The 25,072-nt window shown below is 43.0% G+C and overlaps 2 protein-coding genes across 6 annotated transcripts; one reads left to right on the forward strand and one right to left on the reverse strand.

Moving 5' to 3' along the window:
- Positions 1-40: 40 nt before the first annotated feature.
- Positions 41-5,633, reverse strand: CENPQ (centromere protein Q). 3 transcript variants are annotated; one of them, XM_027672739.1, is made up of 9 exons: positions 5,526-5,633; positions 3,873-4,028; positions 3,146-3,200; positions 2,897-3,011; positions 2,564-2,632; positions 1,926-2,055; positions 1,569-1,688; positions 1,230-1,307; positions 41-618 (listed from the first exon to the last, which is right to left on the reverse strand). In XM_027672739.1, exons 2-9 carry the CDS (start codon positions 4,023-4,025, stop codon positions 490-492), a joined length of 849 nt encoding a protein of 282 aa, XP_027528540.1. In that variant the 5' UTR covers positions 4,026-4,028; positions 5,526-5,633; the 3' UTR covers positions 41-489. The 3 variants fall into 3 exon arrangements, with proteins under 3 accessions (XP_027528540.1, XP_027528538.1, XP_027528539.1); XM_027672737.1 differs by having other exon boundaries at positions 3,146-3,203; XM_027672738.1 differs by lacking the exon at positions 5,526-5,633 and adding an exon at positions 5,235-5,346 and having other exon boundaries at positions 3,146-3,203.
- MMUT (methylmalonyl-CoA mutase) lies at positions 5,626-24,638 on the forward strand. Of its 3 annotated transcripts, XM_027672732.1 has the most exons (13): positions 5,626-5,684; positions 8,471-8,874; positions 9,561-9,928; positions 11,030-11,187; positions 12,312-12,483; positions 14,365-14,613; positions 14,891-15,002; positions 16,273-16,388; positions 16,967-17,082; positions 20,240-20,371; positions 22,554-22,701; positions 22,811-22,978; positions 24,221-24,638. In XM_027672732.1, exons 2-13 carry the CDS (start codon positions 8,496-8,498, stop codon positions 24,347-24,349), a joined length of 2,247 nt encoding a protein of 748 aa, XP_027528533.1. In that variant the 5' UTR covers positions 5,626-5,684; positions 8,471-8,495; the 3' UTR covers positions 24,350-24,638. The 3 variants fall into 3 exon arrangements, with proteins under 3 accessions (XP_027528533.1, XP_027528534.1, XP_027528531.1); XM_027672730.1 differs by lacking the exon at positions 5,626-5,684 and having other exon boundaries at positions 8,421-8,874; XM_027672733.1 differs by lacking the exons at positions 22,811-22,978; positions 24,221-24,638 and having other exon boundaries at positions 22,529-22,672.
- The last annotated feature ends 434 nt before the right edge of the window (positions 24,639-25,072 follow it).

Genomic DNA, 25,072 nt, shown 5'->3' on the forward strand with positions numbered 1-25,072 from the left:
AAGTAGAAAATCGAACAGGGCATTTACAACTGAGTATTAGAAAATCATATTTTTACTAGGTGGTTCAGGTTTAAAGAGGATTTAACTCTTACTTTGATAAGAGATTCTGCCTTCAGTGATCTACAGATGTAAATACAGATGTGCAAATGTAATGGAATAGTTGCCTAATTCTATAAAAATGCCCAAATAACCCAGGATCCATTTCCCTCCCTTCTCCTAAGACAGGATATATCAACATTAGAAGTTATCACAAGTCAAAACCCAAAAGAATCCTTGATAGATGACATACATTCTGGGACTCCAGTGATTTATCTACAGATTTATATACCAATATTCACAGAAAATGTTTTAAGAGAAATTCAGCAGTCACAACAGCAAAGCCATCAGAAAGAAAACAGTTTCCATGCTGAGCATCCTGCTGCTCTACATTAACACAGAGTGCTGGCCGACATTATCTCCTTCAAAGGAGACTCCACACATTTCATCTTCTCAAAGCAAGTCCACCTTCTCGTAGGTCTTTTCAATGAGGGTTAACAAGTTCTTCAAGTCAGCTGACTGCTGAATAGTGTTCAGATCCTTTAAAAGACCTTTCTGATTCTTTGTCTTCAAAATTTCTTCCTAAAGAAGGAAAGAATGATGGACAACAAATAAAAACCGCTTTTGTCAAGTGCAACAGGAATTCCCCTTTCATGCAGCCCAGCTGTAGCCAAAATAAGATTAAAAAAAGATTCAGAAAGACAAAGAGTAAGTCTTCCCTTCAACAGTTATAGATATGTTTCAGGTATGATTACAGGTTCCCTAGGACCACAGGTTTTTCTAGGAAGAGACAAGTGATCCTTTCAATCAGAGAATGATTTAGCTTGGAAGGGACCTTAAAGATCATCCAGATCCAAGGCCCCTGCCAATGACACGGACACCTTCCACTAGACCAGGTTGCTCAGGTCCTGTCCAATCTGGCCTTGAACACTTTCAGGGATGGAGAGAGTTTCCAGGGTTTTGTTCTGTTTTTAAAACATAAGTATATAGTTCCCAATGAAAAGAAACAAGAAAAAAAGAGGAAAATCTCTTCAATTTTTCTGAATTTTCAGAATTGCCCCCTCTGACAGAAGATGTGATAAAAGCACATTCTGTTGCCTTCCTTCTCATAACCAAAGTGCTACATATATATATATTTATATAAATAACAGTTATATATATGTATATAAATATATTATACATTCCACACTCACTTGCAAAGTGGGTGCCTGCAAACTGTGCTTGGGGAGTTCTGGAAGGTGGAGTGCACCACTGCCATTTTCCTGGAATACCTAGGAAGGGAAAAAGAAAAAATAATCCAAAAAACCCCAAACATCAGGCTCCCCAGTAGGAAAATAACCAGTCTTTATCCAACTTCTGAAAACTAAACTTCTTAATTTTGCGACTAAAGTTGGCAAAATTGAAAAGAATCATTCCAAAGGCAAACGAGGCCTTCCTTAAATGACATTCCCTGAGAAACAGTTTGTTTAGGACAGCTCTCGAAATCAGACCATTCCTATAGGTTAGGGTACAGAAGTATTTATTGGAGATACCTTCCTGGCCTCTTTTTCATCTTCCTCTAACTGGTTCTTCAGCAGCTGGATTTTGTACTGCAGTTGCTGCACATTTTCCTCAATGCGCTCTGCTGATCGCTCAGCTTCAGTTATTTCTTCCTAAAATAAAACAGACACAAAACCAGAATAAAATTTACTTTAAAGATAGGGAGCCTTTTGTACAGAACCATCTAGACAGAGACACTGCTGTGCAGCAAAGGTGGGTGATGATGAGCAGTGGACACTCCTCCACAAGGGTATAGGTACAGTCAGCTCTCTGTCTACTAAAAGGTTACAACACACACTGAGCAGCAGCAGCTGGGTAAGGTAATTCCTTCCCTTTCTTGCCTTTCATACCTGCAGTTGTGCCAAAGATTCCTCATTTGCCTCAAGCATTTGTCTCTCTGCCATTTGAAGGCTTGGGATATTCTTCAGGCTGTCCAGCTTCCCTGGAGGCACCTTTAAAGTCTTGAAAACTCTCAGCACCCTGAAGTGTAGAAAAAGGAAAACATGACTTGTTTGGAGTTCTTTGCAAAACCAAAAGTGACTAATTACTTCTCTGGGGAAAAAAGTAAACTCAGTTTAGCCCAATTGCTGCCAGGGAAGTAAAAGGTTCCAGACAGGAAGAAAAACTGTCTTGAACTGTTTTCCAAAATCATGTGGAATAGATGTCTACCTAAAGAAGGAACTGGGAACGAGAAATCCCACCATTCTCACCTTTGCCACTGCACTGACCTTGTGTGGTTTCTATCCCACTGGCCTGTACACTCCCTGATTGAAAAGCAGAAGGGTCAGAACAGTTTAAAAAGTAAAACTAAGTTCTAAAAATCAGCATTTTAGCTACTTCCAAACAATCATCATTTTAGTAAAACCTGAACATGATACAGGATATATAGCGTTTTGTCAGAGGGAGAGTTTAGCTTGTCCTCAAAGCATGGTACAAAATAACTGGGTAAAAGAAATCTCTTCTCTCACTCTTTTAATTTATTTCTTACCTTTTTTTCAGTACATTGAGGTGCTTCTGAACATCATCTTTTTCCTTCCTCTGTTGGCACAAAACAGATCTGGAAAGAAAATAAAGGCAGAATTCCCATCACAAAGCCTGCAAGCACAGAGAACACATCAAATGAAGTGCACACAGTCAGAACTTCTCTAGGTAAAAATTTCCAATTTCAGATAGAAAGTGTTATATTATATTGCATAAAATATAGACAGCCAGCCATACTGCCCAAAAAACCTCCAAAGCATTTCCAGTTCAAACAATATTACAATTTTTACTTTATTCCTTGTGGAAACAAAGAAGAACCACTAGGATATTTGGCACTTACAGTACTGCTGAATCCACTACAGTTTCCAGAAATTGTCTACTGCTCTCTGAGAGAGTCTGCCAAGATCCTATTGTAGCACTGGAAAGCTTCACTTTTTTTGAAGAAACATTTTCTCCTGTTAACACAAAGGAAGAAAAGGAAAAAAATATGATTTGTCAAACCTGGACAGATGGTTTTGTGACTCATTTCAGTCAGATGGGAGTCAAAGGTGTAACAGTTCAGATTTAACAGGAAAGAATAAGATCCTACCTCCAGGGGAATAGTCTCTCTGCTCCTTAACTGTCCTTTTGACTGTCTCAGTGACCTGCTGAAGAGAAAAATTTATAGCAAATATGGCAATTTTGAAAATCTTCTGATATGCCATCATCCATCCACTACTATTAACCCACTGTGTTAGTGCCTGACACTAAAAAAACACCTTTTTTGAACTGTGCAACAGTAATTCATGCCAAGCAGGCTAAGGAAAAAAAATTCACTCTTCCCAATTCCTCCCATTCCAAGAATGAGATCATGAAATAAACGCACGGGATGTTTGTCTGTTCAGCTGCATCTTGAGATCGTGGTGTTCATCAGTTCAGTGGCTGGGCAAGAAAGCTTGTTGGAGAATCCTGTCCTGAGACATGCAGAGAATATCTTCCAAAGGTGAATAAACTGAGCTGAATGAACTCTGACCTGATCACTCTCAATCAGATGCTGTTCAGCAGCTCTTCACAACTGCACAGCCAGCTTGCCTTTTCACTCATAATCAGGCAATGCTTCCCTCTACTTGTGACAGGCACAGTTGCACCCAACTAGGAATTCTGGAAACCAGGAACCAGTCAAGGTTGCTCAAAAGAGCTGTTCACACTGGGCATTTCCTCAAGTTACATTTAGTTACTTAATTGTTCTCTATAAATTTCAGCTTAAAAATGGGCAAAAATACCTCTTTTTTCCCCCCTTTGGTTACTTCTCTACTTTGATCCAAAATAATGAATACCTGTCTTTTTTGACCTTGTTTTCTTCCTTCTCCATCTGTTCCTTTTTTTTTGCTGGAAGGCTTCAGTTTGTGTTGAGACTTAAAAGGGTTTTTTGCTGATCTCCCACCAGGGGTCTCCCCCATTTTAGTGGAAGGTGTGTGGCGGGGTTTCATTATCTGTAAACCAACGGAAACAGGAGGAAAAGACAAAATTCAAATCTAGCAATTACGAGCCTAAATGAGCACAAATGTCCGCATATTTGCTAATCTAAAGCCTAAATCTTGTATATTTACTTAAGTGCAGGACTCCTAAAAAGCATCCCCATTTGCCTTTTTAGACAAACTCTTACTTGTTTCACATCTGTTTCTAAAGTCAAAAGGCAGCAGGACGGGTATGTCAAAGAGCAGCAACGGCAAAGCAACAGAACTGAACTGAGAAAAGCCTAATTTGTTCTTAAAGGTTTCCATCAGTAGAAAATTCTCTGCTCTCAAAAGACCCTACCTGTAACAGTGTTCAGCTCTGGGGCCCCTAAAATAAGAAGGATGTGGAGTTGCTGGAGCAAGTCCAGGGGATGCCACGGAGACACTCTGAGGGTTGGAGCACCTCTGCTGTGGAGACAGGCTGGGAGAGCTGGGGGTGTTCACCTGGAAAAGGCTCTGGGGAGAACTTAGAGCTCTTTCCAGTGCCTAAAGGGGCTCTAAGAGAGCTGGAAAGGGACTTTGCACAAGGGTCTGGAGGGACAGGACAAGAAAGAATGGCTTTAAGCTGACAGAGGGCAGGTTTAGATGAGATATTAAGAAAAAACTCTTCCCTGAAAAAGGGAGGTGAGGCCCTGGCACAGGTTATCCAGAGAAGCTGTGGCTGCTCCATCCCTGTAAGTGTTCAAGGCCAGGCTGGATGGGGCTTGGAGGAAGGTGTGCCTGCCCATGGCCCGGGGGTGGGACTAGATGGTCTTTAAGGTGCCTTCCAACCCAAATCATTGTGTGATTTTATCTTTCTAATGCAGCTTAGCACAGTCATCCAATTACCAGTCCTTCTTACCTTAGCCCCTAATCACAACAGTCCTTGCTGCCATTTAAACCTACAGTTTCTTTTCTTACTTACTACAGAGACAGAGGGAAGAGCAATCCCACAGAAAGGAGCAGCCACAACATCCCACCACCCTTCTCTTCTCTATATATATTCAGTTTTTCTTTCATCCCCTCGGGCCATTTTCCCCTCACTCAGAGGTCCTGTCACGGCTCACCAGGGGAGCGACCGACCCTACACCAGATAAATAAGCCCCAGGCCAGCTAAGTAAGCCATGTTAAGAAGCCCTATAAGAGGTAAATAATGCCTAAACGAGGTAAGCAAGCCCTGTAAAAGGTACATAAACCCTAAACCTGGTAAGTAAGCGCTGTCTTTCCCCTCCACAACTACCGATGCTGTGGGACAGCTTTCACAGGGCACAAGAGATGGCGCGAGGACTACAACTCCCGGCATGCACCGCTCCCCAGCGCCGCCAGGCCCACTCGCACACCGAGCGCAATGCAGGCTGGGAGTTGTAGTCCTCCCCACCCATACTCCCAATACCCTTAAACACCCGCTCTCCCGCCGCTGCCTGATAACACCCCGGGTAACATCTCCACAAAAACCTTCTCCCTCCTCCCGGTTCATCTCGCCCCGAGCCTCACCGGCCCGGCGCTGCCACCTCCTCTTCCTTCTCCTCAGCGCTCCTGCCTCAGCCCGCCGGGACGTTATAAAATAAACCGCGCTCCCCCGCGCACGCGCACTGACGTTCCCGCCCACCGCGCGTGCGCGGGGTCCGAGCGCTGACGGAGGGGCCGAGACAGGTAACGGGAAGGTGGGGTGGTGTGTCTGTCCCCGTTCCCATTCCTACCATCCCTGTCCATATCCATGTCTGGAGTCCCTGTCCCCGGTCCCTGTCCTTGTCCCGATCCCCTAACCCAGACGCCGTCCCGGCCCCGCGTCCCCATTGGCCGCCGAGGGGGCGTGTTTGTGGGCGGGGGGTGGTGGCGGGGGGCGCCCGGTCACCCCCCGGCTGTGGGCGCTGAGGGGGGACAGCGGACAGGGCGGCTTTGGGGCTCCCTCGGGGTGAGGGGCTGGCGATGGAGAGATGGGCAGAGAACTGACTGAAGCTCAGCAAGGGCCGGTGCAGCGTCCTGTGCCTGGGGAGGAACAGTCCTGGAGTGTATTAGTGACAGCATTGCCAGCAGGTCAGGGAGGGGATCCTGCCCCTCTGCTCAGCCCTGGGGAGGCACATCTGGAGTGCTGTGCCCAGCTCTGGGCTCCTTGGGACGGGAGAGACGTGGAGCTCCTGGAGCGGGTTGTTGTGATCAGGTTATTACGATTATTGGAGAGATGCCTCTACCCCATTTAAAGTGCAAAAGAGACCACATGCCGAAGTCAGTACGGATTTTATTTAACAGTAAATGTGAGGGAGAGAGCGAGAGAGAAAGAAATAGAAAAGAGAGGGAGGGGGAGAGAAAGAGAGTGACAAAGAGTAGGCACATATCACCACCTCGTGGATCCAGAAGGTGTCCTGTAGTCCTTTTGCCCGTGGCTTCTTGGTGGTGAGGGTTCCACCAAACACAGAGTTCAATGGATTAATATAAGTTCAGGGATATGGGTTGCCCAAGGTTGCACCTCCCCTGCAGGAAGGAGTTTTACACTGTCTTTTGCAACACTGTGGATCTGTTGCAACACTGTGGATCATATGGTGGAAGAGCTCAGAAATGAGTCTGGGGGCTATGGCCTCCCCCTGCCAGACCCAGCCAGCGCTGATTTTCAGCACAGCTGCTGAGTTGGCTTTCCTTGTGGATACATTCCTCTCCCCCAGGCTTGTTTACTTCTCCTTAGACCTGAGGTAATTGGCCTTTATCTTATCCCAAGCTCAGGTGGCTTAACTCACAGTCCAGTTTCCCAGTTTCAGGAGATGTATTTGTACAGGGTGGGCTTCTGTGGTTGGAGCTTCTTTATACAGTTTGGCATAGTAGGCAAAGTCCTTCAGTGATCTTAACAGTAGTTAAGACAATTATGATTTTTAAGTCTCTTACATGGGTCCAGCAGAGGGTGACAAAGATGATGAAAGGACTGGAGCATCTCTCTTAGGAGGAAAGGCTGAGGGAGCTGGGCCTGTTCAGCCTCAAGAAGAAACACTGAGTGAGGACCTCATCCATGTCTGTCAACGTTTGCAGGGAGGGGTCAGAGGATGGACCAGGCTGTCCTTGGGGTTTCCCAGCAATGGGGCAAGAGGAATGCGCTGGAACTGGTGCCCAGGAAGGTCCACCTGAACATGAGGAAGAACTTTCCTGTGCAGTGACCGAGCACTGGAACAGGTTGCCCAGAGAGTTTGTGGAGTCTCCCTCACTGGAGATATTCCAGAGCTGTCTGGACACAATCCTGTGCCCTGTGCTCTGGGAGGACCCTGCTTGAGCAGGGTGGTTGGAAGACCAGATGACCCATTGTGGTCCCTCCCAACCTGACCCGTTCTGTGATTCTGTGACTGATGCAGCAGTGGGGGCCCAGGTTACCTTTCATCCTGGCTGCAGCATCACATGCCCACAGGGAATGAGTGCTCCTCAGGTGCTCCTCTGTGCCTAGCAGGTTATATACGTACCACACTTAGCATATATATTATTAAAGCACCTGTTTGGAGTGTTGCTGCAACACCATCATGGTGAGAGAGGTGTTTTCCAGTTTTATGTGAGATTTCTCATAAAGGTGTCAGGGGAGTGTGATTTTCCAGGGGTTGTGAAAGAAATGAGACAGAGAGGAGGTGAGCGGCCCTTGGAGCCAAGCTGTAAAGGTTGTGGCTTCAGAAAGAAGGCAGGGATAGGGTATGGAGAGCAGCAGCAAAGGAGCTTACAGCTTTCAGGAGTTACTGAGCTTACAGAATCACAGGATGGTTTGGGTTGGAAGGGACCTTAAAGATGATCTCATTCCAACCCCTTGCCATGGGCCGGGATGCCTTCCACTACACCAGGTTGCTCCAAGCCCCATCCAGCCTTGAGCGTTTCCGGGGATGGAGCAACCACAGCTTCTCTGGGCAGCCTGTGCCAGGGCCTCACCACCCTCACAGAGAAAGTTAAAGTTGTCTTCCATACCAGTCTCACGTGTGGTGGGATGAGCTCTGGAGCTCTTGCATGATCCCTGTGTTCTCACATACCACAATCTTTTTCTCCTATTTTTCCCAGTGTCTCTGATTACCATCCAGCCCAAGCCACCTTTTCCAAAGTTTGTGATATATCAGCAATTTTCTCACAGTCCACTTTCTGCAGAGTGCCTCCTTGATGTTGGATATAGGAAGAAAACCTTCCCTGTGACGGTGGTGAGGCCCTGGTACAGGTTGTCCAGAGAAGCCTTGGCTGCCCCATTCCTGGAAGAGGGTCCCTCTTTGCCATTAAGGAATTCATAGATGAGAGAGGTGGGAAGGTCAGAGGGTAACTGGGCATGGCATCTTCATGCCTCACACTGACTTTTCAGTGACTGATTAACGATGGTACTGCTGAGGGACTGAATAAGTTACACATTTATGATGTGGATATAGATGGGTTTGGAAACGTTTCCTTGGCTAGAGGAAAATGATAATGCAGATATGTGTATTTATTTTGTCCAGCTCACCCCGGGCTGACAGCTCAGCCATGCTGAGGGCCAGGGACGTCATCCTGCGGCTGCAGCCGTGCCGCTGCACGCTCCCGGCACAGATTCCAGCCAGCCAGAGCACATGGCGTTCCCTGCACAAGCAGCCCCTGCACCCAGAGTGGGCTGCCCTGGCTGAAAAGCAGCTGAAAGGCAAGAACCCCAAGGATTTAATCTGGCACACCCCTGAGGGGATCGACATCAAGCCGTTGTACTCCAAGAGGGACACCAAGGACCTTCCTGAGGAGCTTCCAGGGGTGAAACCTTTCACTCGGGGGCCCTATCCCACCATGTACACCTATAGGCCATGGACAATCCGACAATATGCTGGATTCAGCACAGTGGAGGAGAGCAACAAGTTCTACAAGGACAACATAAAAGGTAGGGCAGCTGGTTTGGGAAAAAACATTGCCTTGTGAAGCAGTGGGGAACATGGATTTGGTGAGTTACATGGCAAATGTGATTGTTCTGCCTCGTGAGTTTGGGTTTCTGATGGAATCTTCCCAGTGGTGCTATATTTCTTTATTATTGGGAAATTGGATCATTTCTGGAACTGCCTTACTTCATTGTGCTGTGGAAAAGGAATGTGTTAAATGCTGGTTTTAGTTACTGCACCTTAACCCATAGAGAGACGTAATTTGGCTCCATCCCAGAGTCCAACCAGCAGAGATTATGGAGCACTTCACACTTGTTTTGAGACCATGAGAGAAGATTGTAGTGGAAAAAAAAGTTGAACTATGTAACTTAACTTCTGGTGATAGTGCATTCTGACATTTTGGGTTTCCATCTCATATTCTGAATGAACTCAGAAATACCTGTTAATAGTGTCATTCATGGCATATTACTAAATACAAAGTATGGAAATTTTCCTTATTTGAGAACAGTTTTCCCAATATTTCTGCAGAGTATTGTCCTTTGCAGATGTCCCTGTCCATGGCAGGGGGGTTGGAACTAGATGATCTTTAAGGTCCCTTCCAACCCAAACCAATTCTCTGTGATTGTTGAGGAGTTGTTTGGGGATTTCTACATCTTTTGATACCATGGTTTTTTGTTTCTCTTTCCTGTAGCTGGCCAGCAGGGATTGTCTGTTGCTTTTGATTTAGCCACCCACCGTGGGTATGATTCAGACAATCCACGAGTTCGAGGAGATGTTGGAATGGCTGGAGTCGCCATTGACACTGTGGAAGACACCAAAATCCTTTTTGATGGAATTCCTTTGGAGAAAATGTCTGTTTCCATGACAATGAACGGGGCAGTGATTCCCGTGTTGGCAACATTCATTGTGACTGGAGAAGAGCAGGGAGTGCCCCAGGCCAAGCTGACAGGGACAATCCAAAATGACATCCTGAAGGAGTTCATGGTCCGCAATACGTACATATTCCCCCCAGAGCCATCCATGAGGATCATTGCTGACATCTTCCAGTACACCTCAAAGGTATTCATTGTTTAAATGTACTTCTGTTACTGTGTCAAGTTAACTATTTATGAGGCACTTTATGAGAACAAAGCAGAAGATGGGAAGACCTGTCATAGTGGAGAATAGTGAGGTCATGGAAAGGGCTGGCAGGAGAAGTTAAGATCCCAAATCACTTACAACATAAACTTGAAGGTTTTTTTAAGTCAGTCCAAATCAAAGTCAGATTAAGGTGAGCCTAAGCCTGAAAGGATGCAGGAAGCTTGGAGATGAGGAACATTCAGGCTGTTCTTTGCAGAGAAAGTAAGAAGCCACATAGTTAAACATTATTTGCAGAAGCAAAGAGGTAAGAGTCTTGAAGGGCTTCTGCTGCAAAATTAAGCATGAGAAGAAGGTAATGAAAGGAGTGAAGTCTGGAACTGATGACTGGAAGTTCAGTGCTCCCAATTGTTTTCTTAGTTGCATTTTCATTGGAGAGGTGGCACACAGCCTGTGATGGAGGACAATACTTAGCATGGTGAGTGATAGTACAGGCATAATGAATAGTGCAAAAAGGTGAAACCACATGAAGTTAAGATCTGCAAACACCATTTCATAGGGATGGATTATATTTGCAGTCTACAGGGAGTGCACAGAATGGGCTGGAACACCTCTGCCATGGAGACAGGCTGTGGTTCAGCCTGGAGTGGAGAAGGCTCCAGGGAGAGACCTCATTGCAGCCTTTCTGTGACTAAGGGGGCTTATAAAAAAGACTGAGAGAACTTTTTACACAGGCAGGTAGTGATAGGACAAGGGGAACAGTTTTAAACTAAAAGAGGAGAGATTTAGGTTAGATACTAGGAAGAAATTCTTCCCTGTGAGGGTGGTGAGGCCCTGGCACAGGTTGCCCAGAGATGCTGTGGCTGCCCCATCCCTGGAACTGTTCAAGGCCAGATTGGAGCAACCTGGGATAGTGGAAAGTGTTCCTGCCCATGGCAGGGGGGTTGGAACTGAGTGAGCTTTAAGGTCCCTTCCAACTCAACCCATTCTGTGATTCTATTAATGGATTATTTGTGAATGTTGATAGAGCAATTATCCAATCCCCCCCTTCCTGTTATACCCTGTTGTCTCTTTTTTTTGCAGCATATGCCAAAATTTAATTCCATTTCCATCAGTGGGTACCACATGCAAGAGGCAGGAGCTGACACCATTCTGGAATTAGCTTATACCATAGCAGATGGCTTGGAGTACTGCAGAACTGGGCTTAAAGCTGGCCTCACCATTGATGAATTTGCACCAAGGTGAGCTCAGGAAATTTGCAAGTATAAAACTCACTTTTTGGTGAAACCTCTAAGAGAGTTTAATATGAAATCCCATATTTTTAGGCATACAAGCAATATTGGCAATGCTCACATTGCAGATAGGTTTGGATTTGGTTTTGTTACATGATTTCAGTTGTAAAATCTATTTTGTCCAACACCTAGGCCAATAAACTGAATAAAGCTCATGCACAAGCATTGTCAAGGTCAATTTTAATTTAATTTTCAGCAGAATATTGTATTTTTTGTATAGTTAATGCCAGACTAGGCAAAAATTATAGTTTCAGTGGTCTTGTTTATTTACAGATTCCCTAACTATACAGTGAGTTTAAAAAAGGTGTGGTGCATGGAGCCTGTTGCACATTCAAGCTGTAGAAATCAAATGAATTAACCCATCCCTGACATCTGTGCCAAGATCCAAGTGGATCATGTAGAATAAGATACAGCCTTATTTTCAGACTTTGAAGTGACAGGGAATTCTGTAAGAGCTTTTGGCAAATCGTTTCCATAGCTAATTCACTGTTAAAAAAGTGCATCTTTAGTATAATGACTTTTACTGGTGTGAACTGTGCATGTTTACAATTTATAAATCATAAAAGCTGTAAGTAAGCAAAAGTATATTGGTCAGTCTGTTCCCTGATATGCTGTCCTGTATTAAACTGATTTGGATTTTGATTAAAATCATCAGGAAAAGCATGAAAGCATGCTTGTAATATGTAATGTCTTCTCATGATAAGTAATTTGTGAGTGTAACTGCACTAGTAGATGGTGTCCAGGAGTATTTCCTGGCACTACACTGTCACTGTCTGTACTTGCTGGAACACTGCTTGACTGAGAGCTCCCCCAAAACAGTCCCTGGGGACCGTTTAGCAGTTCCAGAGGCCACTGGCAGTGGCAGTTTGCTTACAGTCACCCTGTTTGGAGGCTAAGTTACTTTATTGACATAAAGGTGTACGTTTTGTAGCAGCTGGCATCAGTGTCCAAGAACATTCCCATCATCTGCAAAAATAAATGATCAGAGACCTTGCTGTAGGATTTATCCTTTACTGAAACAAAATTATTAGAATGGTTTCATGTTTTATCCTGTTCATGTGCTCTTATTACAGGCTCTCCTTCTTCTGGGGAATTGGGATGAACTTCTACATGGAAATAGCGAAGCTGAGAGCCGGGAGGCGGCTCTGGGCTGACCTGATTGAGAAAATGTTTAAGCCCAAGGATCCCAAATCTCTTCTGCTGAGAGCTCATTGTCAGACTTCAGGCTGGTCACTCACTGAGCAGGTTAGAAAGGGGACTGTCATCATCTTCCTCACTTAAATATGTTCTCATGGTGTGGATCTAAAAGGGGGCTGCTGGTGTTACTAAGGTGCAGCTTCCCAGAGGAGGACACCTGTCCCGCTTTTGAGTTTGACAGATGCATACACAAGCATTGGATACATCTTTATATTAATTCAGGACTCAGAGCATGAAGCCCCCTCTTGTATTTGTCCTGTAAGTTACCCTTTCAAAATGCAGCTGAGTGAAGAAGTAGAGGCACTTTTTTCTCAGGATCACTGGCTTGAGAATGCATATGAGGAGCCAAGGAAGTCACTCATGCCCCTAATGACAACTGCTGGTTACAGCTCATCTGTTCTTTAAAAACTGGGTGCACTCTCTGTTCTTCCTGTTCAGTTACATTACAGCTAGAAAATAAATCATTGGAGTGCATATAGTTTGCCAAGTGAGGTCGGAGCTGGGTTCCAGCTCTGATTCCAAGGCCTGCTTCTCAAAGTCAGGCAATAGAAGTTATTTTTAGGTTGTGATTGCAACCATTGTTATTTGACTTCTGTGTCTTGGTTTTATTCTTGTTTTTTGGTCGAAGTAAATGTAATTTTTACTTACATTGCAACAACACAGTACAACTAAAACAATGGAATTTTCTGAGCAGTGGCCTTTGTGGGTCCTCCAATTAAAAGTATTGTGTGGGTACAACAATATTAATATTACTAAAATGATATTCAGCCATCTTCAAGCCTCCAGTGTAAATAATTTTCTGCCTGAATCATAACCCCTTTTTTCATGTCTAAGCATTGCAGTTATCTTAATGTAACTTCTCAGTGCCCAGTGTTTACTCCAGTAGGTTTCAGAGGGCAAATATATTTTCCTTTTACCTGCCTTTAGATACATACCTACTTATAAATTAGGTTTTACATTCTTGCTTATCCAAATCCCATTTTTCTGTAATTCTTTAAATGGAATTCTTGAACCAGAAAGGTTCCAGTGCAGGCAGAATTACCACATTCTGTGAAACAGTGATAATAATTTCAATTCTTTATGGTGGATAATGTAACTCACATTGGTTCAGTTTGCCTTCTTCGAGGCCACATTGGTGGCTCTAAATTTTTTTGTATACATTCATCTCACCAAAGCCCTTCAAGAAGTAGATGTGCAGTCTTGACCTATCAATGAATTCTCTCAATAATCACATTAAAAAGGACAGGCAGCTGCAGTGTGTGAGTCTTCACTCCATCTCAGAACATGGAGACCACCAGAACTCCTCTTTAACTGTGAGGACACATACATACAACTCAACTATCTAGATGTTTGAGAAGAGCAGATAAAAATTTTGACCTAAAGACTGAGATTATATTCTGTAATACTGACTCTATTTCTATACCTATCTTTCAATTTTATAGTACCAGCAAGTTGCAACTGTAATTTCTACCTCTATGTAATGTTGTCATTAATGAAAATATTTAAGTACATTAAGGTCCAAAACAGATCTTGACTAGTAACCTGTCTGACATGCATGCTGGTCACTGTTCCAAGAGTTCTGAATTCTGAGGATGGAGGACATCAGGCCTACCTGTTCCGTCCTCTCCAACTTGGATTCATTAAGGCCTTCTAAGCACCACTAAATATAAGTTAGGCTTTGATTTGTTACCATCACCAGTTTACTCACACACTGATAATGTTATCTTTCTTTCTGGATTAATCTCTGTGTTAAGATACTGACAAGTGATAAATCCGTTTGATTTGATGCCTGTTACTGACTGGGGTTTTCTCAGCTTTTGTTCTGATTCCAGTGTTTCAGTGGGGAGTCTTGCATCCATTTCCCTGCAGACTGTGTGTGACCAACCATGGCAGAACCTCTCAGTTCCAGAGCTGTCCTTTCCCTTCCAGGATCCCTTTAACAACGTTATCCGCACCACGATCGAGGCCATGGCTGCAGTTTTTGGGGGAACACAGTCCTTGCACACAAATTCCTTTGATGAAGCTCTAGGTTTGCCCACAGTGAAGAGTGCTCGCATTGCCAGGAACACACAGATCATAATCCAAGAGGAATCAGGAATTCCTAAAGTGGCAGATCCCTGGGGGGGATCTTACCTCATGGAGTGCCTCACCAACGATGTCTATGAAGCTGCTTTAAAGGTCAGTTTGCATAACCTATCCTGGGAAAATTTTAGGGATGGGAGTTTTGAGAAATATATTTTAAGAGAACTATTTAATAAGCTGGTAACTTCTAAACAAGGAATTATTTTACACTTCTGCTTCAGTGATTTCTTTGTGAATGAACTTTACAAAATACAGTTTAGAACACAGGACTGGACAGGTAGGCATAATAAAAATTTGGATGGTAGTACAAGTACAAAGCTCATTTCTTTAGACCTTGTTACTACTCACTTTCTCAATCCTCTTAATTTCTCAGCTTATTGAGGAGATAGAAGAAATGGGTGGAATGGCCAAAGCTGTTGCTGAGGGGATTCCCAAACTTCGTATTGAAGAGTGTGCAGCCCGGAGACAAGCCAGGATTGACTCTGGTAGGAGCAGGGAGATGAAAGTAGGGAAAACTGCCACTAGAAACCTTTGTGTAAAGAGTTTTTTACACACGTTTTCATTGGGTTTTTGTCATCTTAGTTTAAGAGTAACAGATTGTGAGTGGTAAAATGAATGGTGATAGTTTTATGCCAGTGAAAGCTTCTGGAAAAAGATTTATGAAATACAGTGCCAGTGTGAAAAGCCTTACTTGACATATTGAAGATTAGACTAGACAAGGCGCTAGAAAGACCATTTTAAAGGGATATTTGGAGCCTTCAATAGTTAATAGATTAATTTCTGATAAGAGCTTTTATCCGTGATTCCTGAATTAAAAAGCAGGAATGCCACCAGATGGCAGTATGGAATGCAGCTGGCCAAATTCCTGGGGTTACTGGAGAAGCTGTTATTCCTGAAGACCAGAAAAAATGCAGTGCAAAGGATGATACAGCTCTTTATTTGTGATATATAAACCTGTATATGAATGTGTACACATGTGGTGTATATATATATGTAGAGATATTTTTACATGTGTCCTTATAACTCTATTCCACTTATTGTAATCTGAGTTTCAGTAGCAGTCCAGTAACAGAAAACAAGGATAACTCATACATAAAAGAAGTTAAATGAACTTGTTGTATAGAGGATAAATTTGAAGCAGGTCTTAATTAAGATCAATAAAGAATAATCAGTAAAGTTGTGTGTTTTCTCTCCCAAGGTAAATTACTTGATGTTGCTTCAAAGAGTATATTAATGTTATCAGGCACTGCAAATAAAAATGATTGATACATCCATACTGGCTGAAAGCTAAAATATAGTTCTCCACTCCATTTTTATTCACATGGAGTAGTTTTAGGTAGGAACTTCACATTATTTGATAAGTCAGAAAAGTAAATGCAGAGGAGTGCAGGAGACCAGCACTTCTGCTTAATTCTGTAAGATTCACTTATGTAATCTTAAAAATAGAAAATGGCCAATGTATATTAGGGGCTCATTACTACATCAGTTTGTAAGATGAATATTGTTCTATTTCATATCCTTTTTTCTGGCCCAGTGTTTCCTGAGTTGAATGTTCATGCAATTAATCACCTCTCATCATAAAATCTGGAAAATACAGACTTAAATCCTTTCTATAAGAGAAAATTTTACATGTTTGAAATGTATATAGTTATAAAGCATTATAATGCTCAAAAACTTTTTGTCCTTTTGATACTATGTCTTTTCACAGTAGTTTGCAAATGTGTTCTGAGTTTCTGGTGTTTCCACTGGAAATAGGGTCTGAAGTAATTGTTGGAGTAAACAAGCATCAGCTGGAGAAAGAGGAGACAGTGGAAGTTCTGGCCATTGATAACACTGCAGTCCGTGCCAAGCAGATTGAGAAGATCAACAAGGTGGGAACAACCTTTTTAAAAAGGGAACTTCTTGTAATTGCAGATAGAACTTGAGTAAAGGTGGTTTGCTAATTTCTCTAATACTGAAATGCAGTATTAGAATCCAGAAAAAATGTTTTCGTTACATTGATTTGATTTTCCTCGTTGTATTTCTGATAGTCTCATGAAAATATATCTAACCTTTAAAAACTGGGAGCTTTACATGTCCTGAAAATAAGATAGGAAACAGCTATGCAATGTTCTGCTCTAAAAACAGGTAACATTGCTTAGTCACTCAGACTGTTTGGTGCAGCTTGTCAAGAGCTACTGAGGGACAGGGTTATGGAACCAGAAATCAATATCCACTTTCATAATCAGTAAAAATGTAGATAAAACTGGCTTAAGAGTTATGTTACAGACTTTTACACATTTTAAGGTCTGAGGTGCCTTTTTACTTCTAATCTTATTGAACTCTATAGTGCGTATTGACAATTCCATGCCTCCAGAATTAATATTTGAAATCAAACAGTCTTACACACTCAACTTCCCATTTCACTTTGCAGTTTGTTTTAACCCAATATCTTTCCCCTGCGCTGTAGGTGAAGGCCAGCAGAGATAATGCAGCAGCCCAGCAGTGCCTGGATGCTCTGACAAAATGTGCTGCCACTGGGGAAGGAAACCTCCTTGCTCTTGCAGTGGAAGCAGCACGTGCCAGGTACTGGGGGTGAACAATCAACTGCTGCTTGAAAATCAGGGGCTCATTTTCACCTTTTCGTTGTTACTGGGTGTGGTGCCAGTGAGATTGGTGTCTTGAGATGTTTGGGGGGTTTTCTTCAGAGGTGGAAGTAAAAAGTGGCTGCAGTTTCACACTGTCAAATAGACCATTATTACATTTTACAGCCTCTTAAGGCCATGCTTTAATTTCTTATGAGGAACCATGCAGTTATAAAGAATCTCGTGTGAACTGAGATTGTTCATACACACTGTGCTGTTTACAACTCATAATCTTACCAGCTTCAGGATGTAACTGAGTTTCTCTGTCACCCGCTGGTTCATGGGTCAAGGAGCTTAAGAAGTGTCTGAGATGTGAAAATGGATATTCACAATCTCATCATGCTCTGTTGCTTCATCTTTCCTTGCACCACAGATTGGTGTGAAAACATTTTTTGACTGAAGGAGAAATCAGTTTGCTTAGTCAGGCAAAGATGTCAAAGATGCTCTTGAGTGGTGCAGTGAGGCATTCTCAGAGTCCAGTGAGCAGTGAGTCCCAAAAATGAGCAAACCAAATTCACTCTTTATTGGAATGCTGGCCTCTTTTTACTGTGATATCTCAAATTCTTTCATTGAACACTTAACAGCTGTATTTTGAATACACTTTCTCCCACACAGAATTTGTCAGGAGTCTCCAGCAGCAAGTCTACGTTTGTCTGTGAACTGTGAAGGTCACACAGGAGGGTTGTTTTGGATTTACAAGGGAGTCATATCTTCTGTACCAAAACTGGCCAGTTAACTCCCAGTTTCTCTCCCTGGTGACTGTGTCTTTATTAATTGTAAAAGCATTAATAGACTGCAGATCCACTTCGTAAGCTGCAAACACAAAACTTAATTCTGCCCCAAAACTATAAATGGGGTGTTAGCAAGAAAGAAACTGTCCTGGCATCTGGTACGGAGGGTCTGAAGGGGGATTGTGAGCTCTGGGAACATTTATGGGGAGCCTTTCTGTTGGGGCAACATGGGAAAAGCTTTTCAAGTGAAGCACATTCACCCTTCCCAAGCAGTAGACAAGTGGGCCAGTGTCACCAGCAAGAGTGACAGGTGCCTCTTTCCTACTGAATGGAAAATGATGGATTTTAATCATGATGTCACCTTATTCACTTGGAATAAAATAAGGGGCACAGAATTTTCAGTGATGAGACTCCATGGACTAATACGGAGATTTCAGCTCTGACAAACGCAGTAGAAAAGTAATTTTGGTGCTCTGACCAAAGTAATAAGGCAGATCTGAGGTGATAGGGAACGGGAGCAAAGCTGCCTCCTTTCTGTGCCTCATTTCTCATGAGAAGTTACAGGCAAATGGGTGTAGTTAGGTAGGGTATGAGGCAGGTTATGCCAAGTTCTTTCTCACCTCCATCTGTGTTGCTGTTTTTCTGTCCCTCCCCAGACTCCAGTTCCTGCTGTGCCAGCTCCCAGTGATGGAAGAAGAAAGCAGGAGTGCATTGTATCATGTTGTGCTGCTCCTTTGTCTGCCCAGCCTGTTCCCTCATGGTACTTTGTCACCTGATTTCACACTGCTGCCTCTCATTTCTGCTGAAATGCACAGGCAGGAGTGTGAGGCTGAGCAGACAGAAGGTGACAGTTCTAACGGGCACATTGTGGTCATTGACTTTCTTTGAATTGGTATTTGGGCAGCACAGCTTGTTGTGAGCCACTGGGTGAATCACAGCATAAGTTGCCAAAGGAAACAGATCCCGTGCCCTGTAGGACACACAAATGAACATCTTCGCTGATCACAGTTGTGCTTGTCTTTAATCACATTGACCCAAAGCTTAGCCAAGAGCCAAGCTCCTCTTGTTGGGAAATCACCTGCTTTTGAGGAAGCACAGGGAATCTCTGAGCAGTGAAGGGCTCTGATCCAGCACAGTTGGTCAGCAGTAATTCTGAGCAGTTAATAAGGCATAAACAGTTTATATACAAACATATTGTCTCAGCCACCAGATATTTTTAAGGGCTATAGACTGATAAAAAAATCTCACTCTGTTAAGAGGCTGTATTCCTGCCTCCAGAGAGAGCTATTCCGTTGTGGATGCATATGTGGCAGAGATTTAAAAAAAAAAGTTTATAGGTTTATTGGTAAACAGTAGGAGAGCATTCATGAGTAGCTGAAAAGCAAAAGTCCTGTTATTACTCAAGAACTTTAGATTTAAAGATTTGCAGGGATTTTACATCTCTTTTAGAAAGAACAAACCTCCACTTGGCTGCTACCTCCTTTCAGGTGGTTGTAAGGAACAAATGCGGGAGAAAATGTGACTTCCAGAGGTTTGAAATGTGCTTAGCAGCAGCTGAGTTGGTTGGTTGGTTTGGTCTCTATATCTGAGCACGTGTTTTATTAAAGCAATATTTTTATTTCTTTCCTTTGACAAAGTTTGCAGCAAGTTGTATTCAGCACAAATTTTTTAATTGCTTTAGGACAGAGGCTGTTATTTCTGATGTTTGTACATGAAGACAGCACAGCCTGGTTTGCTTCTCTCATTTGTGCTGCAGCAGTAAAGTGTGTATTATATCAAATGTGCACAGTGTGTCCAGTAGCAAACAAAACTTGTAACTTCTACACAAATAAATTTCCCAGGTTCTTCTGCATCTTAGTGGATAAGGAGTCAGGAGTAGACGAGAAGAATAATAAACTCTAAAATAAAAACATAAGGGAAAGGCAAGCATATTCCAGTTAGAATGTTAGGTGTCAGTCTTTTCTGTGTGTTCTTCCTGGTTTTGTCCCCTCTTGATTTATATTTTGTGTTTTAGTATGGGTCCAAATGCAAGATCCTACAGTCTGAGCCCCCCAAAAAACCCTGTCCAGAAAATCCAATTTAATTTTCTGAAATATTTTGCCATGCAGTGGTCCCCATTGCCTTGTCACTTGTAAATCAATTCTCACATCAGCAATAAAGTACTTTCCTAAAATTACCTTTGCATGTTCTGTTAGTGGGTGACAGTGGGGTGAGTCACATGTTCAGAGTTGCAGCACCAAAAGGGAAAGGAATGGAAATTAATTTGTCCTGCAGCAAGGGAAATAGTTGGGCCAGTGCCAGTGATGCCTGTGTCCTGTTTTCCTTTCAGCCTCCTGATAATATTCCTGCTTTGTGTCTGTGCCTCAGGTGCACCGTGGGAGAAATAACAGATGCCATGAAGAAGGTGTTCGGGGAGCACAAAGCCAGTGACCGGATGGTGAGCGGAGCCTATCGCCAGGAATTTGGAGAGAGTGATGAAATCCTGCATGCCATCAATAGGTTAGAATTGCTTCCTTGCTTCCCAGGTAGCCAGATATCTAATAACCTTACATTTAATCCAGGAGGTACATGTGCTACTCACTGTGCCCTAAAAAAGCATTTCCCAAACCTGAGTGACATTCCCAGATCAAAGCAATGACCTACAACGACCTGCAAAGCATGACAGGCACTCTCATGCCTATAAGCAAGGAAGGAGGATGACAAGAATTAAGTGCAGTAAGACAATAGTAAAAACTCAATTGAACTTGTATTTGCTTGCAAACATCAAGGTGATGTTATGATTTGAGGATTTTGTTCAGATAGCCTGTGCAGCCATAGGATTGAGAAGCTGAGAAACTCTACCTGAAATGGCAGTACATTGGGTTGCCTCTTTTAGAGGCTGTGTAATAGTAATCTCTAAAATATTTCCAGCAATTCATATTAGAAAGTCTTGATCTACCCATAATTGTTCCTGCAATTTCACTCTTACTAAAACTGTCAGGCTAAAATCTGTCTGGATATCCACATACAGCTACCAGTCTCTGGGTGCTACTTACTCATATCCCGATGGAGAAAACATCTGAAGATGGTGGTATGTGTGAAAACAGCTGCCTATTTGTGCCTTTTCTCAGCTTCTGCCTTCACTGCTGCCCTCAGGGGTAAAGAGCCTGAATTGCTGTAGTGGGAGGTGATGTAATTCCAATCAATACTCATCAGTCCGTGCTGTGTTGGGGCTTACATGTTAAAGAGTTCAGGCTGTCTGGAAAGGGAATTACTTGATGGCTTCACAGTGGTGATGTTCAGATTGACTTGAAAGTAGTTGTGCTGGGGAATGTCTTATTTTAAATATTTAAATTTAGGTATTTGTAATTATGGTTTTTACGTGAAACTGAACTGAAGTAATTCCTTGAAAATCAAGATGTAGCTCCAGAATCACAGAATCATTTAGGTTGGAAAAAACCTCCAAGATCATAGAATCCAACCTTTGACCAATCACCACCTTATTAAGTAGACCAGAGCACTCAGTGCCATGTCCAGTCAATTCTTGAACACTTCCAGGGATTGTGGTTCCACCACCATCCTGCCTTTATGTACCACTTAGTAAACATGGTGACAAAACTGGATTTTTGCACAGCCCTTCAGAAGGGTGATTTCACACTGCCCAGCACGTAAACCAAGCCCAGAATTTCAGGGTCTCATGTGGTTTTAGCCTTGGCAGGCTTGGAGTACCTGAAGCTGTTCTTGTTGGGAGGGAGCCTGTGGATGGGGAAGTAAGAAAACAAGAATATGGAAACAGAAAACAATACAGAGAAAAGGATTTAGAAATGTCATAAATCAATTCAGGTACCTGCTTCACTGATACTCTTAGCGGTCCTTAGGCTGGCCTGACTTCTGTACACCCTCAGGCAGAAGCTCTGTCAGTTTGCTTCCTCAAACTGTCTTGACATAATTCCTTTTCAAGCTGTCCAGTACAATATTAAAAAAAAAAATCAACCCACAACACACCAAACCAAACCACAAAAGCTTTTATTTCTAAGAAGGGGTAGTCTTAGTGCCCTGCTCACAGACAGATCCTGGTGGTACATGAATAATGAGCAATAGATGAAAGAATAGTATCTGAGGCTCTTCAATACAACAGAAATATCAACAGCTACTATCCAAAAAAACAGGGGCAATGGAACAAGTACACAGAATATGAGATACAGTAATCCTTCTCCAGACAGTCTTATGCCCAGTGGAATGGTGATGATGCACAGTGTGATATCCAGGACCTGTCTCAATAACCTGTGTGCAAGTACTTTTGAAATAATCAGACATAATTATTCTCAAAATATAAAAATTATATTTTAGTTTGTTGTAATTCAGCTCATTAAACCCTCAGAGAATTCAGCATTTTGTCTGTTAGAAAGCAGAAGGGTAGTGGAGTGGTTTTTTTAAAAAAAGAACATTTTGTTGGTGAGGCTGATAAGTACAAGAAATGAGTTAGTGATTGTATAACATGAATATTAATATAGTGGTTAGTAATTATACAACATGAATTTAATATATTAATATATTGCATAGCCAAGCCATGACTTAGAAGATGTTTTTATCTGATGTACAGAAATTATGCTACACTTGCAGCCAGTGCGTTTTTTATGTGTGGAAATACTTCTAATGCTTCTCAGTGACTTGCACTGATACAAGAGGTGTTTTCCACCAGAGTTAACAAGTTCATGGACCGTGAGGGGCGCAGGCCTCGCATTCTTGTGGCAAAGATGGGCCAGGACGGCCACGACAGAGGGGCCAAAGTCATCGCCACGGGATTCGCAGACATCGGCTTCGACGTGGACATCGGGCCCCTCTTCCAGGTAGGACTGATTGAATCCAGAGTATTCCAAATGCATCCATTTTCCCTCTGATGCCGGTGCAGCGGCCAGGCTGGGGCTGTTCCCTGTCTCATGCCCTGTCTCCACGCAGACCCCTCGGGAGGTGGCGCAGCAGGCGGTGGATGCCGACGTGCACTGTGTGGGGGTGAGCACGCTGGCGGCGGGACACAAAACCCTGGTGCCTGAACTCATCAAGGAGCTCAATACCCTCCACCGCCCAGACATCCTGGTCATCTGTGGAGGTGTCATCCCACCTCAGGTACGGGGCAGCATCCTGTCCATCCAGGCCAAGAGCTGCTTTATCTGTGCTGTTTTATCTGTTTCCTCTATCCTGTAATGTCAGAGGGGATTTACAGGTACAAGGTGGTCGCAGAGCACTGTCAGGTCTAACTGATCTGATTTTTGCTACACCATGTCCTGGTTTAATTTACAGTGTTTGTGGGATGGAATATTAAGCTGTGTTGTGAAAAGATGAGCCTCAGGGAGATGTTCTTTATGCTCTGTTGTTTCCCATCACCAGTACTTTGCATGTCACTGGTACAGGCTGGCTCCTGTCCTAAGAGACCTCATGGCTTCCAGCCATAAATTTGGGAAGAGCCACAGCTGGTGACTAAGACACCTGGCAGGTCCCATCACACATCTCATTCACCGTTCAGCCTCTCCTCACCATCACAATCATCAGGCCTCAGTGTTGCCTCTCATTCCCTCTGCTTTCTCCTAAACTATCAAACAGTTTGTTGGATTACCATGCAGTCACATCTGTGCTTTTCTCTTACATTTTTCCTTAGCTCATCCACAGTTTGCCTGGCTGTATCACCCTTAGGGTTATCCTCTGTCTAGAGTGATTCAAATTGATTTTGCACATAGATCTCCTCTTTTCCCACACTTCTCCCTTTGTTAGCTAATTAGGAAAGCATTCAGGAATTACAGACTTTTAAACTGAACAAACAAAACTCGTAGTATTTTTCTGGGAGACAAATTGTGTTCTGTCCAGTACCTCTCAAGAGGCTGCTACTAACCTGTGGTTGAAAAAGGTACAGAATACCTTATATAAAAGTAAGAGTGAATGCAGAACTGCTTCCCAGATCTTTTTGATATTTCAGGACAATCATAAAATTAGATTAACTTAGATGGCAAGAGACCACAGGGAGTCATCTGCTCCAAGCCCTTGTTTACAGCAGTATTTTCAAAATTAGAAGTTAGATCAAACTTAGATTAGGTCATTCAGGGTCACAACCAGTTGGCTTTTGAAAATTTGCCAAGCATTGACATGAGTCTGATTGTAAAGAAATAAAATCTTTCCCATGGATATTTTTTTTATATTTCTTTTTTACCTCCTAACTACCCTACTTTTCCCATCTCCTTGAAGCTGTGCTGCCTTTCTCTGGGATTGGTTTCTTTCTCAGGCCCAGCATATAGGATAGAGCATACATAGCTATAAATGAAAGAGCAATTTTCTTTTGAACCATTAACTATAGATCTTAAATCTATTTTTGAACAGGATTACGAGTTCCTGTATGATGCCGGCGTTACCAATGTGTTTGGTCCAGGGACTCGCATCCCAAAGGCAGCTGTGCAAGTGCTGGATGATATTGAGAAGTGCCTGGAGAAGAGGCAGCAATCCATGTAACTCTGGAATGTCACATCACAGCAGCCTTACACCAATTGCCTACTGAACGGGATCGTCACAAGGGATGGCCAGCCACAAACTGCTTCTACTGCCCCTTGGCCTGGTGTTTTGTGCTTTCTAAGAAAGTTGTAAACTCTCTGCTTTGTTCTGTTAGAGGATTATTTGTATATGTACTCACCAGAAAATTTTATCTCTAGAACTGTGACTTCAGGAAATGAAGGGAATTCACGTAAGTGTGTTTGGGGTTTTTTTCCAGATATACTGATAAATAAACTAATTGCAGCTCTTTTGGTTGGTCTCTCTTGCATGTAGAGAACTTGTTTTGCATTTTTTGGCAGTCACTGTGGACCTGGAACTCTTCAGGCAAAATCACTGAAGTTCAGCAGAGATGTGGTTGAATCCAGCAGCGCTTTGATTTGGGAAATGGTGACGTCTCGGGGAACAGCAGTGCTGTAGAGAGAGCACAGGTGCACAGCTGCTCCTGCGTGGGCTACTGCCACGTACAATATTTGTATCTTATTAAACCATGAAATTCAAAAATTATGGTTTATCTACCTCTTCTAGTGGGAGGTATCCCTGCCCATGGCAGGGGGTTGGAACAAGATGAGCTTTAAAGTCCCTTCCAACCCAAACCATTCTGTGATTCCATGAAGCTGTTCATCAAAGAAGGCATTGAGTTCCAATTTATTTTAATACAAATCAGTGTTCATTTTCATATTTAAC

The sequence above is a fragment of the Neopelma chrysocephalum genome, unplaced genomic scaffold (assembly GCF_003984885.1).
Source record: "Neopelma chrysocephalum unplaced genomic scaffold, ASM398488v2 Primary Assembly neopelma1_97517, whole genome shotgun sequence".
In the NCBI taxonomy this organism is placed as follows: Eukaryota; Metazoa; Chordata; class Aves; order Passeriformes; family Pipridae; genus Neopelma; species Neopelma chrysocephalum.

Excerpts from the sequence above, each read along its gene's own strand:
- CENPQ (XM_027672737.1), bottom strand. The coding sequence starts at position 4,025 with ATGAAACCCCGCCACACACCTTCCACTAAAATGGGGGAGACCCCTGGT. Across the intron at positions 3,012-3,145 it reads GAGAGACTATTCCCCTGGAG|GAGAAAATGTTTCTTCAAAA; the intron begins GTAGGATCTTAT and ends TTGTGTTAACAG. Across the intron at positions 1,689-1,925 it reads AATCTTTGGCACAACTGCAG|GAAGAAATAACTGAAGCTGA; the intron begins GTATGAAAGGCA and ends GTTTTATTTTAG.
- MMUT (XM_027672730.1), top strand. The coding sequence starts at position 8,436 with ATGATAATGCAGATATGTGTATTTATTTTGTCCAGCTCACCCCGGGCT. Across the intron at positions 14,614-14,890 it reads TCTATGAAGCTGCTTTAAAG|CTTATTGAGGAGATAGAAGA; the intron begins GTCAGTTTGCAT and ends TTAATTTCTCAG. Across the intron at positions 20,372-22,553 it reads ATCCTGCATGCCATCAATAG|AGTTAACAAGTTCATGGACC; the intron begins GTTAGAATTGCT and ends GTTTTCCACCAG.